This window comes from Electrophorus electricus, chromosome 19 (genome assembly GCF_041902795.1).
Source record: "Electrophorus electricus isolate QZ-2024a chromosome 19, ASM4190279v1, whole genome shotgun sequence".
In the NCBI taxonomy this organism is placed as follows: domain Eukaryota; kingdom Metazoa; phylum Chordata; class Actinopteri; order Gymnotiformes; family Gymnotidae; genus Electrophorus; species Electrophorus electricus.
In genome coordinates, this window is record NC_137515.1 from 16,362,080 (window position 1) to 16,379,191 (window position 17,112).

A 17,112-nucleotide genomic window follows, 5' to 3' on the forward strand; every position below is an offset into this window, starting at 1 on the left:
AAAAAGCAATTCCCCAAATTACCCTGCCTGTCTCAAACCCGTCATTACTTAGTTCATGAATGAACAAGCAGGATCCTTCCAAGACAAGTAGATGACATCAAATCTATTGTCATGGTACGGCCCCTCCTCCAAAACGTCTCCCTGTGTGTGTGTGTGCATGTGTGTGTGTGTGTGTGTGTGTGTGTGGGTGTGTATGTGTGTGAGTGTGTGTGTGTGTGTGTGTGAGTGTGTGTGTGTGTGTGTGAGTGTGTGTGAGTGTGTGTGTGTGTGTGTGTGTGTGTGTGTGTGTGTGTGTGTGTGTGCACGCTCTTTTCCTTTCACACCTGCTCCTCGTTGTGTATTGTGTATCGTTAGTGTGCATGTATATAAGTATGACGGCTCAGGCAAAATGGGACGCTTGCGGATATGAAACAGGAGGTTAATTTATTCTTAGTTCAGGGGTTGTGGAATAATCCAGGTTGAAGACCAAAAGAGCATATAAAGGGAAAATCCAAAATCATACAAAATATAACAGTCTGAGTCAGACGCCAGAAGAGCAATCACAAGACGAACCAGGCTGAAAATCCAAAAGGGGCGGGCAAAATACAATAACAAGGAATACGAAGACAGGGTAGGGTACACAGAAAGAGGGGTTAAACCGGTAGAAGAACTAGTGAGTGAATTTTGTGCCATCTCCTCCCAAGGTAAGAACATGGAGCAGTCTGCAGGATTGTTCATGCAGAAACATCTCAGGAACTTGTTAAGTTCCTGATTAGTACGTTCACATTGTCCGCTAGATTGCAGGTGATAACCAGACATGAGGCTAACGGTTACTCCTGTGTGTTCTAGCAAGGCTGACCAGGCTCGAGGCATGAATTGAGGACCCCTATCGCATAATATGCCCTCAGGCATGCCAAATATATGGAACACCTGTGCAAATAATTTCTCAGCAGTTTGGAAGGCGGCGGGTATGCTCGGGAAGGCAATCAACCTCACCCCTCTAGAGAACCTATCCACAACAGTAAGGATGGTTGTGTTTCCCTCAGAAGAGGTAAGGTCAGTGACAAAATCTAATGCAATGTCAGACCAAGGTCTTTCAGGCTCGGAAAGTGGCATGAGTTTTCCTGCAGGTAGGGTCTTAGGTGTCTTGCTCTGACTGCAGACAGAACATGATGAAACATAGTGGTGAATGTTGCTTGTCATATTCTCCCACCAATACGGGTTAGCTAGGAGCTGACATGTACATGTCACCCCTGGATGACCCGTAGCGAGGGAGAAATGAGCACATTCTAACAAATGGTCCCGGCAAGAAGCAGGTACGTAACGCTTACCCATCGGGCATTTAATTGGGGTGACAGTTCTTAGTGTGGCATGTTCTATCGCCTCATCAATTTCCCATCTGATAGATGCCAAATCAACCCAGGTAGGTAAAATGGTTTCTTTCTCATCTGTTGTCTCCTCATGCTCCTTTAGATGGACGCAGGATAGGGCATCAGCTTTCGTTTTGTGAGTTCCTGGACGATACATAATCTTGAAGTTAAACCTGGAAAAGAACAATGACCAACAGGCTTGGCAGGGGTTCAGCTGTCTCGCCGTACGCATATACTCTAGATTCCTATGGTCCGTGATTACTAAAAAGGGATGGTTAGCCCCCCAGCCAATGTCTCCATTCCTCCAGGGCTAATTTAATGGCCAACAGTTCACATTCTCCTATCCCATAATTTTGTTCTACAGGGGACAGTTTTCTAGACAAGTGCGCCATGGGATGGAGTTTGTCCCCATTATGTCTCTGAGAAAGTATGGCTCCGATACCGATGTTAGAAGCGTCAGCTTCTACTATAAATGGGACCATTGGATCCGGGTGTCTAAGGATGGGAATCGTGGTGAAAGCCTCTTTTCCACGAATGCGCTCTCAGCTGCTTGATTCCAACTAAGTTTATTAGAGGACCCTTTAAGAAAGGCTGTGAGGGGGGCTGCTACATTGCTGAAGTTTCTTATGAAGCATTGATAAAGGTTTGCGAAACCCAGGAAACTCTGTAGCCTTTTCACAGTAGTGGGCACTGGCCAATGAAGGATGGCTTCTTTTTTTTGGTCATCCATTGTAACTCCCCCAGGGCTTACAACATACCCCAGGAATGTCATAGTAGTGGTATGGAACTCACATTTCTCCCCCTTCACATACAGTCCGTTCTCCAGGAGAATCTTCAATACCGATCTAAGATGTTGGATTTGTGTCTGAAGGTCGGGTGAGTAAATGAGGATGTCGTTGATATAAGCGATAACATATCTCCCCACTACCGTTCGAAGGACATCGTTAATGAAGGCTTGAAACACCAATGGTGCGACGCTGAGACCGTATGGCATCACTTTGTACTCATAGTGTCTTTTTGTGATGACGAAGGCGGGCTTCCACTCATCCCCCTTCTTGATCCATATAAGATTGTAAATGCTACAGAGGTCTAATTTTGTGAAGAATTTTGCCTCTCGTAGCTGTTCCAGGGTGACGGGGATGAGCCGTAATGGGTAAGCATACTTCTTGGAGATCAGGTTAAGATTAATTGATCTTAATTGTAATTGATGCAGGGGCGAAGGCCACTGTCCTTTTTTTTTTTTTTTTTTTTTTACAAATCAGAAGCCTGATGCCAGGTGGGAAGAGGATGGCTGAATGAAACCTTGCCTCAGTGCCTCTTCTACATACTGTTCCATGGCTCTCACTTCTTCTTGGGAGAGAGGATATATGCGTGCCTTCACGCACCCTCCAGGAGTTCAATAGAGCAATCACGGGAATGGTGAGGGGGAAACAGGGTAGCTTTCTTCTTGCTAAACACGTTAGTGAGGTCTTGATATTCTTGAGAAGGAAAAAAAACCTTGTTGTCAGCAGGACTCTCAATCGTCGTGGAGCAAAGTTTAAGTGTGGATAAGGTCAAACAGTTCCTATGACAATAAGACGACCACCGAGTTATCCCCTTCTGGGGCCAGGATATACTTGGATTATGTTGTTCCAGCCATGGAAGGCCCAGAATAACTGGGAATGATGAGGCTTGTAGGACAAGAAACAAGATGAGTTCAGAGTGGAGTGCACTGGTGGTGAGTTTTACAGGTATGGAGATGAGAACTATGGTCCCAGCCCCTACGGGTGATCCGTCCAAAGCGGCCAGACGAAGGGTCTTGGGTAATGGCTCTACAGGGATGTTCAGGTCTTGTACCAGATAGGCATGAATGAAGTTGCCCTCTTCCCTGCAATCAACTAGGGCTGTGTAAATGGATGATGGAGTGTGAGATCCAACATAAACTGGGAACATAAATGACTTAGCAACCATACTAAGTTTGTGCAGGGTCACTACCTGAGGTTGTGGGGAGGAAGTCTTGCTTCCTCTATGATTTCGTGACATATTACGGTTGGGTTTCAGACAACATTCCCTGACGAGATGACCTGCTGATCCACAGTAAAGACACAGACCTTCTTGGAACCGGCGCCGTCACTCCTCCTCAGATAAGCGAGAGGAGTCACATTGCATTGACTCCACCATGCGTTCAAGTCTAAATTCTGATCTAGGACTGGGATGGGGGTAGTTGGAGCGAGTATTACCGGATCTCCATAGTCTTCATTCCCGGAGGTAATTATCCAGACGGATTGCCAGAGCAATAAGTTGGTCCAACTTGAGCTCATCATCCTGGCAAGCGAGCTCGTGCAAAATCTCGGAATTAAGGCCATTTCTAAATTGTACAATTAAAGCTGCTTAATTCCACCCACTACCCGCAGCTATAGTGCGGAACTCGCGTGTATAGTCAGCAAGAGTTCGGTTGCCTTGGCATAATTTGATGAGCAATTCTCTGCTTGCTCTTCCCTCGTGTGGGTGATCAAAAACTGCCCTAAATAGAGCAATAAACTCATCGTATGAAGAGGTTTGTACACTCTCCCATATGGTGGGAGCCCAATCTAGCGCCTTGTCTGATAGAGGAGAGGTAAGGAACTAAATTTTCTCTTGACTAGAACAGGGGGAAATGCTATTGATGCATATGGAGCATTGTAACAGAAAACTCCAACACCTTTCAGGGGAGCCGTCATATTTCTCTGGCTTGCTCACTGGAAGGTTAGTTGAGAACTGGTGACCATGGCAGTTGAAACCAGTGTGGGGGTGAACTTGGTAGAAGGAGTCGTCATCTGTAGCCTGGAGATAAGTTCCCTGAGACAATGACTGAGTTCAGACATTTGTGTTTGTTGATCTGCCTGTTGTTTAGCGATCGTGTCCGTGTGACGGGTCGGGTAAAATCAGACGCTTGCGGATATAAAACAGGAGGTTGATTTATTCTTAGTTCAGGGGTTGTGGAATAATCCAATATGAAGACCAAAAGAGCATATAAATGGAAAATACAAATCATAGAGAATATAACAGTCCGAGTCAGAAACCAGAAGAGCAATCACAAAACGAACCAGGCTGAAAATCCAAAAGAGGCGGGCAAAATACAATAACAAGGAATACGAAGACAGGGTAGGGTACACAGAAAGACTATCCAAAATAACTCTGGGTATGCTTTAGTAAACTATCGGCAAAGAATGAGTTTTATAAGATTCAGGACACACAGGTGAGTTCAGGTGACACTGATCCGAATGGACGCCTCTGATTGGTTGAGTCGTTGACAAGGTGACAAACAGGTGGCTGGGTATTGTAGTCTGCTAGGGGATCTGGCGATATGACAATAAGTCTTGTGTTTAAGTCTGAATGTTGTCGATGTTTGACCCTGATAGCCTGCGAGCTAAGTAGTCGTTGTTGTGTGTATTAATAAAAATGTGTTCTGTGTTCTGCAACTCGTCCCCACATCCTGCTCTGCCTCCTCAGCATAACATGTATATCATTCACATGGTGACAACATGGAACATTCATGTGTTCATCAGTGATGAAGGCAATACATCAGAATCCTTAAACACAACACTAATTGGTGCAGACAGGACAGATAATAATGTAGATGCTCTGCTCACCACTTTTAAGCAGAATTAAATGCCAGCTTTGATGTGTCCAAAGATTTTTTATAGTAGATAATATTCAACCGGGAATTGATATATTATATATTATCTCCAACTTACTTGTATTACCAGTTTCTTTATGGTTATGTATATAGCTTCATCAGAGTGACACTGACCAATTTGAATTTAAATGAGCTCCAGAGAAACTGGACTGATCATATCTGTAGACATTATTTAAGACTCCTTCTAGAAAATCTCTTCCAGCACATGGCTGCTACTGCTTTGCTGAGATCTCAGTAGCACAAACAAACACACACACACACACACACACACACACACACACACACACACACACACACACACACACACACACACAAACACAATGATGCTGAGCAGAGGCCAATTGTAACTGTGCTGCCAAACGCCTCCTCAGTGAGATGCTAAACTAAACAGTAGGCTATGGATGTACAATAACACAAGCATCTGTTTCAAAACACACTGCCAAAACACCACGCTCACTTCATTGTCTTCGATATTTCAGACCAAGAAATGTTGTCCTTTGTAAGGAAAGCAGAAAAAACAAAATAGCCTTCAAATATCTCTGAGCATTTTTTGGCAATACAAATATAACAAGGGACATCAAGTCTACCACATTTGACTTCGGCTTGTGATTATGTCATTCCAGATTATGTTCTGTGCATTACTGCGTCCTGACAGCACCATGCTGTTGCTTGTCAGTCTGAAGACAGAGTATTAATCTAAGCCATGACAAAGTATTAATCTTGGACTTTGGGAAGGTACAGGTGACTGAATGTGAAGGGAAATGTAGTGAAAGGGAGGATGAGATGCCTGCAGGGGGGATTGGCTTTGATGCAGCTGGTTCCCTGAAGAGCACTGAAAGCCTTAAATATAAAGCTGAAAACCGGAAGATACAGTCAGTCAGAAAGACACTTGACAATTTGAAGAATTGCGTGCCTGTGTCTGGGAAAGTCTGATTATAGAGGGTGGAATGAGCTTAGAGCTTTTTAGAGCGTAGTCAGGTCTGGTAGGAAAAGACAGGAGAGAGAACAGAATTCTTCACACCATGAAAGCACATATCCTATCAGTATTAGTCAATCAATGAATTAAACAATCAAAACTGATAAATAAAAATGTTCCAGTCAATAACTGCAGAACCTGCACTATAACTGCCACAAAACCATCTCTGAATAAAACAAATTTGACAAATGTCTGTTTCTTGAGAGTCATAGTGTAGTATTAAGTAACTGTAAACAAGACCGCTATCTTGGTAATGTATGTAACATACCATACCTCTATATAAAACAGGCCACAGCTACTAAGACTACAGCCACAGTTACTAAGATTCTATAGTCACTGATTCTACTAATGACCAGAGGTATTAATTTCACTAGAATTACTATAATATACAAATGTAACAATGTAACGAAACCAAAATTAAGACAAATTATACAAATTGGTGGACCAAAGTAGCTAACTAAGCTAATAAGAGAAAGAAAAAAAACAGAAAGAAAAACCATTTAAGTAACCTGTGAGAATGACCAACCAGGCAATCTGCTTATCAACCAAACAAAGTCCAACAAAGGAAACTTCTGAACCAAACAAGATTCGAGGTGAAAGATCATGACTAAAAGTATAACAGGAAGACTCAGAAGAAAAGGAAAACTGTTAGACAGCTGGTGGGAGAACTAATTATAGGTTTGCGGAGGCTGCATTGCAGACGGGAGTTACTGATCTAATATTTTATATATATATATATATATATATATATATATATATATATATATATATATATGTATATAGATGGTTATATATATATATATATGTATATAGATGGTTATATATATATGTATATAGATGGTTATATATATATATATGTATATAGATGGTTATATATATATGTATATAGATGGTTATATATATATGTATATAGATGGTTATATATATATATATATGTATATAGATGGTTATATATATATATGTATATAGATGGCTATATATATGTATATAGATGGTTATATATATATATGTATATAGATGGTTATATATATATATGTATATAGATGGTTTTATATATATATATATATAGATGGTTATATATATATATATGTATATAGATGGCTATATATATATATATGTATATAGATGGTTTTATATATATGTATATAGATGTTATATATATATATATGTATATAGATGGTTATATATATATGTATATAGATGGCTATATATATGTATATAGATGGTTATATATATATATGTATATAGATGGTTATATATATATGTATATAGATGGCTATATATATATATATGTATATAGATGGCTATATATATATATGTATATAGATGGTTTTATATATATGTATATAGATGTTATATATATATATGTATATAGATGGTTATATATATATATATATATATGTATATAGATGGCTATATATATGTATATAGATGGTTATATATATATATGTATATAGATGGTTATATATATATATGTATATAGATGGTTTTATATATATATATATATATATATATATATATATATATATATATATATATATATATATATATATATAAATAAAACCATATATATATATATATATATATATATATATATATATAGTGTCAACCATCCTGGATGGCACTGAGGGAGTGTGTCTGTTTTCCCACACATTGCTGGCTTGACCCTGCACAAGCGATACAGGCTGATAATGATGAGACGACTAGGCTTCCTGATCTGCAGAATTGGATTTTCAGAGCCCAGTTGGAGGGTCCTAGGCCTTTCCGGGTAGGCCGGTAGGCCTTTCAGAAGTTGGAGTTTTGGGTATCAGTAGCCAGGCATCTCATCCTTGCTTTTGATGGTGGTTCTGCAATGGTTTATCGCTGGCCATACGAGGAATATGCAGGAAATTAAGCAGAACCAACAAAACAAAGGAAATATAAAGAACAAAATTGGGTAACATGGAGTTCAGGTCTGTTCTAACTGCTCAGTGAGAGACTATTGACTTCAAAAGAACAATATGAGTCTTGATGTCCCCTTGAAGAAGTTTGGAGGGGGGGGGGGGACTTGCTTTTGTGAGTCCTCTTGTGGATTTTTCCCCACTTCACATTAAGAGTGAGTAGGTATATGTTGGGGACAGGACATGTTCAATAGCCTTTAATATCATGATAAGGGAAAATAATTCCTGCAGCACATTATAGTAAGATCCAGTACAAATCAATTACACAAAGAAAATCATACATTTTCTACGTCATGGTCTTAGAATGAAATTTGTGAACAAAGCCTCAAACCCTAGGATGGGTGGAGCAACTGGATAATCAATTTAATTTGTTTTCTATTTTCTAGAAGTTGCAACTACTGACTCTAATATATTTTGTCTTAGAGGCTCATATAAGATTTATAGATTAGGATTAGGAGTGGTTAATGATTTGTTTACAAAGAACACGAGGTAAACAATATACAAGTGAATTGACAAGGATGAATAATGCAAATTAATAAGGAACAAGTAATGAAATGAATAATGAAACAATGGACATTTATCAAAATTTATCAGAACGTTTTGGATATAGATCCTCCTTCACCTGTTTAAGCAAAGTGCTTATACATAATTTTATATCTAAACATAAATACTATGCATTTATTTTATTTGACAAGAGCAAATTCTCTTGAAGAAACTGCTTCTGATGTTTGAGACAAAAATAGTCTGCCTGTGTGAGCATGTGTGAGTGTCCTCCAACCCACCTAGTCTGTTTTTTAAGCATGTTTAATGTTTTATTTCTGTTCACTGAAAGATGAGGCACATAGGCACAGTGTAGTTCACCTCAGAAACATCCGCTATAATGAACTGCCCCTCTCAGAATGAACCAGATGCTTGGGTCGCTACAGAGGTTTTCTGCACAGTGCTGACAGAAATTTTCTTTTATTTCTCACTCTCCTTTTTACGGATTGCCAAAAAAATGACTATAGGGAAGGTTCCTATTCTAGCCACAGACTTTGTAACTGCCGCTAAATCAAGAACAAATAATAATTACAAAAAAAATCTCATACTTGTACTTGTACTTTCGCACCTGGCCGAGCTGTAAACAGTCTGTATTTCCCAAAGCTCTGTGGTCATTTCAAGCACATGGCTGACAGAAGCTGGAAGAGCTTTGCCTTCAGCATTCTCCCAGAGTCAAGCAGGCTGTCAGAATGTCGCACGCAGCAGGCGGGCCCTCCTGTCTCGCCCTCCTGTCTGGCTTTGATCAGCAGACACTTTAGAGTCTCGCCCACGTCAGGTACGGTGTAAATGCTAAGTGATGCTGATGGCTTAGGCAAAGGCTACAGAGTATGCTGGCAAATTGACACTAGAAAATCTCTCTGTGTGCAGTTGTCAGCTGCAATTAATCCATCAAAACATGATGGGTGAAGACAAAGACATTTATTAAGGCTATTCTTACAGATTCCCATGTACTTAGGAGAGTTATTATTAGGTAAGAAATAATTAAGATCAGTCTGTGAGCTGGTATAATGTGTCCATCAAACCAAAAATATATGCTACACTATACAATTATCCAATGTATGCTTAAAGACAGCAGCCATGTGCTGTGTGTGCCAAGGAATTGTTCTTAAACATAGGTGTATATCTCATTATTTTTCACTGAAGCAGAAATGTCAGTACAGCATAGCTTTTGCTCTATTCCCTTTAAAGCTTATCATCCCCAGCCAACATCTCTTATCTCCGAGATCCTCACTGATGCCAAAATCGAACCTCTCTCTCTCTCTCTCTCTCTCTCTCCCTCTCTCTCTCACACACACAAACACACACACACACACATATGCACACACACACACTTCTCTTTTGCACTCTACCCAAAAGAGGGCCTAGCAAGAAGGCAGAAAGCATTTCTTACGCACAAAATCCAATCAAATCATTATACAGTTGCATGCCAAAGAACAAGACATTTCTGAGCTAATCGCCATAATACAAACTTTGAACAGCATTGACCCTTGCAATTAAAGCTGATTTACATGTCTCATTCCTCCAGCGTTTAGGAGGGGAGGGGATCCAAGCTTTCGCCTTTCATATCATCACTAAAAGTGGAGAGTATACCGGCACCTCAATGGGAAATGGGTTCAGAGAAGCCAAAGTTACTTCAGGAAATCAGGAGAGTGCATCGCTGGATGATAAAACTTTTGAACAAATATGGGGGGATAAACTGTGATAAACTTGTTGATGTGGCATTTCCTTCAAGGGTCATTCCACAGTACTTTAAAATAGAAAAATAACTTTGGTGTCCTCCAAAGTTGCACCCTCTAGAAAAGACAAGTTCTTAGCGACCTTCAGTACATTAAAGCAGTTCACTTGTGCATAGTAACAATAAATATTTGATGTGGATGATTTATTTCTGCTTGGTTCCACACAGTTAGGCATGCCAATTTACACTGAATTGGTATATCCAAACTTCAAACACACAGAGCATTCACCTCAGATTACCTCAAGAGTCTGAGCTAGGGAAGCTTCTTTAATCTATTTGGGTAGACACTGGCAGCACGCACATATGCAGTACACAGTATACCATTTCTGTATTCCATTCCACCTCTTGATAATGAATGTGTTAGACCCAGGTTCAAACCCTTCATCTGCATTATAATCAATCCAGCTGAGTCCTATAAATATATTATAATCAACTGCAATATAATAAGCTCAGCCCTGTTCCTACTGCTGAGTGTACTAGTATTAGTCTTACATTAGTCTCAAGGCGCAGGTCTTCTGCTGAAGCGCATTATGTCCTGAATTACTTTGCGACTTTATGTGCACATAGACGTAGAAATTTGCTCTGGGACTTGGTCTGGTTCTAGAGTGTGGCACGCACTGTCTGGTTGGGAAAAGTTCTTAGTTACAACTGCATCATCATCAGATCATCACACCACATCACATCATCAGATCATCAGATATTAGGTGTAATCAACTGCAATTATCTGACACACACACACAAAATGCTGCTGCCTTCTAGCTCCAACTCCCTACATCTCATTCTTGCTTCACAAATACTTATCATAGTTGTTATCATAGTTGCACGCAGTCAACAACACAGCATCAAGAATGGTTGCTAGGTGGTTAACATGTTTGTCTCTCAGTGCTAGAGTCAAGTGTTTGAGTCCCTATCTGGGTGAAATTTCCATGTTTGCCCCGTCTCTGCGTTTGCTTCCTCAGTTAAAAAAAAAATTAAAAAATTAGATACTCATATACACCAAGACAATTTTTAGGGTATATCTGCGCACCCAGTGATGGATGGCACGCTGTCCTGGGTGCTATCTCCTTTCCCCTTCCTGTGCTTGATGCAGTCCACCAGGGAGCTGAGGTCTCTGGTTCAGAGTATGCTGTGTGCAACTGGCTGCCACTTCTCACTAGTGTGTTGACTGGAAAGTGTCCGTAGGCACTAGGAAAGGTGCTCTATAAGTGTAACTTCATTCAAGTCAATGGCATCCCAATATTTCCAGACACATCCATGTTGGCTGCAAACACAAGGAAACCAACATGTTTGAGCAGCCAGACCATAAAGTGGGTATTACAGTCAGTGAGGTATTACAGTGGGTGTTTTCACAGTGGGTGTGGTGTTACAGTGGATGAGGTATTACAGTGGATGAGGTATTACAGTGGATGAGGTATTACAATGGTTGAGGACACAGAGGTTGAAGACTCCAAGGGACTCTGCTGTCCGGACAGCAAGTTCATTCCACCATCTGGGAGCCAGGACAGAAAATAATCTCGAAGTTTTCCTTCCATGAGACTTGAAGCATGGTATTTCAAGCCGAGCCATATCACAGTGGGTGGTCACGGTGGATGAGATTACAGTGGGTATTACAGTGGGCGTGGTTACAGTAGGCGTAGGTGAGGTATTACAGTAGGTGTGGTTACAGTGGGTGAGGTATTACAGCGGGCGTGGTTACAGTGGGTGAGGTATTACAGCGGGCGTGGTTACAGTGGGTGAGGTATTACAGTGGGTGTGGTTACAGTGGGTGAGGTATTACAGTGGGCGTGGTCACCGTGGGTGAGGTATTGCAGTGGGCGTGGTTACAGTGGGTGTGGTCACAGTGGGTGTCCAGGGGCACTTGCTCCACCAGGCCATTAAGCCCTCTGGTTTTTCCAGAAGAATAAATAGATATATTCCAGGATGCTCCTTCCTTTATTCCGTCACTGCACTGAGGACAGGGAGTAAATAATGTATGTCTCATCAAGAAATGCAGAAAAACCCAAGAGGAACACATAATTCGCAGAGATCAACCGAACACCCATAACACTTCTGTCAAAATGCATAGAGCCATGAAGGCATAGGCACCCACACAAACACACACACACGCACTTTAAAAAGAAGCATTGCAAATGCACAATGAAACGGTTGAGAAATTCCAGCATGCACATTCAGCCTTCAATAAATTGTGCAGCGATGGCGTTTCACCCGTGCGGCCCCGTCTAACAGGATTAATTCCCCTGCATGACCAGTATGCTCCCACTGGCTTCACTCGCCCGGGTCCACCCACCCAGCCCACACCAAACAGCAGGGCTTTATACCTCAGCACACAGTGCTAGGACTGCACAGCCACACCTCGTGAGTCCATGCATCTGTCTTAACGCAACCCTGTGAAGACACAGAGACCATATGGTTTGAGATTTGGCCTTGAAGGGTCACATTTACACTAACTGTTGCCTCACACAATTGTACACAACAACTGGCAAACTGTAGTTGCTGTGTGAGACAGGGAGGGACAGAGAGATAGAGAGCATTTATGAGCGTGAGCGTGCGCTACGTGATATGCCACGACGTAAGAAGAAAACATAAGGCAATAAGTAAGCTGTGTTTACAAAGTTTAAGGTAATTCAATGAAGAGTGACCTCTAACAAATGAAGTAAAAATATGACAAATGTTATCGCTTTGCTATCAGTCTTGTTTAGTGGAGGAAAACTTCAGAGATATCTTTGTGGAAATAAATTCTAATGCTATCATTTGTGTTATGTTGAGAGACTGGCATCTTTACCGACATAAGCACCAAGATATTAATAGATATAGCACATACGTATACATGTAATTCTCTTGGGCCTGTTCTATTACCATTGAAATTCCAGATACTAATGAATCATGCATTATATTCACCCCATTTTAATACTTGGTTAATTGCAGTTCAGAACACAACCTGCAAGAACAAAATTTCAAAGCATACATGATACATAAAGAGCAGGTTTGGGAGACTATGGACATAAAATAGTTAAAGAGAAGGCACCAATTTAGGAGGGGAAAATGGTTTTAGCAAGCTCTACAAACATGTAACAGAGTGCCACAAGACCATAGGCGGTGGTTTGGAAGCATCCGTTCCTTGATACCAGGACAGACGTAGCGCTGCTCTGTGCTCCAGAGGCAAATGTGCCTTTAGGCAACCTGATGGTGTAATAAAATATAATGTGGCATGATAAGGTTTGGAGCACTGCCTCGGCCACAGGTCTCTCCAGCAGCGCTGTTGGTCCCCTTTAGCTATGTGTCAGAAAAAATGCTCTGTGGAAAATGAGGCTTTTGTGCCACAATTCTTGTCAATGCATTTATTAGAGCTGCTGACCAGTAAAACGACTCCCCACTGCTGTGTTAGATCTGGTCGTGTAATTACTGAACCAAAAATAAATATTACATCTGTCAAACACTTATTATAAATGCTTATTTGAAACATGTTTGCAGGGTTAGAAAGACCCTAACATTATCCTGGCAGCCGATGATAAAGCATACACCAGTGTACATGATCAAAAACCCGCACACCAATGTGAACACTCAACACCATATATACAAATCTGAACATGTAACAGCACATACACCAATGCAGGCTCTCAAGAAATTGTGTGTCAGAAGGAGCTTTGAAGAATTCATTGTTTCAAACATCACTGTTCTTGCTGGTCTTACTAGGAGAATGGGCTCCCAACATTTCAGGTACCTTACTGACTCAGATTCACAGATTGGCAAAATTGAACTGAATTACTCCACCCTCCCAAGACATGTCACTTACAGTGTCTATTACTGGCTGTCAAAGACAGTCCATTAGACAATATACTTGAAGCTAATGGTGTTTTTAGCATGTTCATAAAGAAGTGCTCCTCTCTAACATAATTCCTGCCATGAGTCTATAACACGTAAGAACCAAGCATATTAACCACTTCAAGATATGAGTGAAATATAACGTTCAGCTGAAAATGTGTCCATGATTCCAAAATTACATGCACAAGTCACTTTAGTGGGAACACCTGCTCTGCCTTCATCCTCACTACGGCTGGACTCACAGCTGCCTTTTATAGATGTGCATTTACTGACTACATTTTCCACGCACTCTATATACAGACTATACTTTAAATACGCAGTTTGTCAGCCGCCTTCTGGTCATCGCTGCTCAGGGCCTGACCACAGGACCTCTTCTAAATGGATATTAAGTGTAAGGTGCATCATTCTTAACATTGGAGTAACACTTGAGGTGGTCGTGTCCTGGTAGAGGGTGTTGAGCTGGTACCCGGGTATCAAGCACAGCAGTGATGGCAGGGTTCTCACAAGTATCAGGGTCCCTGCTGGGCTGGGAGTGGTCTCCCACCCAGAAATACCCAGCTGACAACACACAAACACACAGACTCTTGAGCTGACTACTGATAAAGACGTGGAGGACAGCCAACACAAACTGTGTACGGCAACAAAAGGACCATTGTCTCTAACTGTATATCTACAAGTGTTTTCTAATAAATACATGTTTATAATAAAGTGGGTAGAGAGTGTTTTCTCTGCTCCCTTCAATGACATTGTATTTATTACTTGCTAGGGAGGTCCATAGACTACTGATTGTAGTCCACACAAGGTCTTCATCATACAGGTAAATGTTAAATTTGTTTCAAAATTAGACAACCGCCATATTTTGAGACACCACACTGGATACTGAAAACATGAGTAAAATCTTTAAATTCTCCCCATAGGCAATGTAAGATAATGCAACGCAATGTAATGCAAAATAAGTTGTTTTCCTTCCGAATGTTTAAGTTTGATTATGATTGAGAACAAACCTGCTTTCCTCTTAATGACAAATGGCAATTTGTCCAAGAGGGCACAACATCTATGTTCTCGGCACCCTCTGATGAATGTGTTATGTCTTGCAATCTGTTTGCACTGCAAACAAGCAGGATCACTTCTGTGTGAGTACAGAATATCTGTGAAATCAATGTTTTATTAGTGTATTACAAGTGAAGGCATCCCAACTTTTCCTGTACCTCCGCAAGACAAACAAGACAGGAATGCAAAGAGACAAAAGGAATGTTAATCGAACAGGTTATGAGTGATGGTCATTGCATATAATACAGTAGCTAATTAGTAAAACCACTACCGCTTAATCACCCATTGAATCAGCCCTAAAAATTAAGCAAATTCTATCACTTGTGTAACAACTGGAAAAATTTTGAAAGGTTACTAAAGAAGTGAGAACACAGTCAGAGTAAAACCCAACAATCAATATGACCGGTTCCCTGTGTCAGTTGAAGTCTATGAGTGTGTCAAATCAGCCCTCGGAAAAGAAAGAATAATGCAGAGGCTGTTAAAGCTGCTTTAGGGGTTTACCGAAGCACATCTGAGGCGGGCGCTGACAGTCATCAGACACTCAGGGGGCTGCATGACCTCGGTCAAAACCTTCTCTAAGGAGCTATGCGCCCAATGACCTGGCTTCAACCTCGCCAGAAAAGCACTCGCATGACTCTTCGGTACACATCCGCACGGGTGCCGAAAAGCTGAACTAGTGTCGCGCATTCGTCCAAACAAACTGAAGACAGTACAGTGTAAAGGTTAAATAGGATTAAGATGGGAAGGTGCCTTAAAAGTCAGGGGACTTTTTTTTGCCACACGCGAACATGACGTCTAAACAGAAACAGAGTGACTACACATTATTAAATGTACCTGCACGGGTCCAAATACAAACACGATGCTTCAATTATTCAAAGAAACTTACCAATTCGCAGAACTTGCTGGTCACTGGGACACAACTTTGTCATCATGAAGAAAAGCAAAAATAACGGTCTCTTTCGTTTTTCCATGCCTTCGTAATCAAAAGTGTTGGTTAACTTTATGTAAGGACCATCGAGTTAAGATACTATCAGGTATCATTCCGATCGACTTCTATCTACGCCTTGTCCTTTGCTCGCGCTTCTTGTGCGTATTTGGACGCATACGCTAAAATACGAGACGCCTTTCCCTTATTTGAGCGTCAAAAAGATATATTACAAATCGCTATCCGTCATATCTGTTTCTATCCTTCATTTCTTGCACTTTGTAGGCTACATGAAGAACACGTCGGAGCACATCGTCGGCGCGTGAGCGCAAGACTCCGCGCGCGCACGCTCAGGCAAGTGCGATAGGAGTATGCAGCTGAACTGCACACGCGGAGCGCAGTCAGGGGATTCATTTTAAAACCTGACCATCGATTGCATCACTTTTGCCAATCTGCTGGGCTGTCCATGTCAGGTACCATACTCATGAACGCAATGGCGTTGTAGAGGTTGGGGACCCAAGGGGTTCCCCCCAACACACACACACATTCAGAGATACGAGTTAAAGATTACACAGTACCGTCAGTCGCACTGTGTCGAGTAATAGGAAATTAATATGAAATATTCGCTGAAACGAAAGCATAAAAATACTATAGCTATTACGTTTGTTTGAACTTAACTGTTTTAACTAAGTGGGTATAGTAGCTATATTTATTTATTATTATTACATATGTGCTCTCTAAATATCTGTGACTCTCCCCCACACCTATTAATGCTTAACCTGAGGTCGTAGCGACAACGGGACAGTCTACGTTTTGCAGCTCATCTGTCTGCACTCAGGTGTAGAATTGCAAAACGCAACATTCTGTAGTATAAGTAGTTAAACAGTAATGCGTGATGTGGCACTAATGAGTAACTCACAGTCAAGTTTCAGTGTATCCAACCGCACACTTTAAATTCCTTGAGGACGTTGAGATGAGACAACTACAACGTTTGTTGTGGAGAGTGGCGCCATCTGTTGAACAAATCTACGTTTACCTTATAGACAAACTGATTACTTTTAATCTGTAACTCGTAATACGGTTAAGTGGAGGGCGTACCAAAAGGGAAAGAACCTTT

General features: G+C 41.1%; 1 protein-coding gene across 8 annotated transcripts in view; it reads right to left on the minus strand.

The window, feature by feature from the left end:
* grik1a (glutamate receptor, ionotropic, kainate 1a) overlaps positions 1 to 16,364 on the minus strand; it is a 49,470-nt gene extending 33,106 nt beyond the window's left edge. For all 8 annotated transcript variants that reach the window (XR_014118642.1, XM_035535447.2, XM_035535450.2 and 5 more), the window contains exon 1: positions 15,957 to 16,364. Coding sequence is in view for 7 of the 8 variants with exons in the window: in XM_035535447.2 (XP_035391340.2) it covers positions 15,957 to 16,041 (85 nt within the window). In the remaining variant the exon portion in view is untranslated. The remainder of the gene's footprint in view (positions 1 to 15,956) is intronic.
* Positions 16,365 to 17,112: the final 748 nt, after the last annotated feature.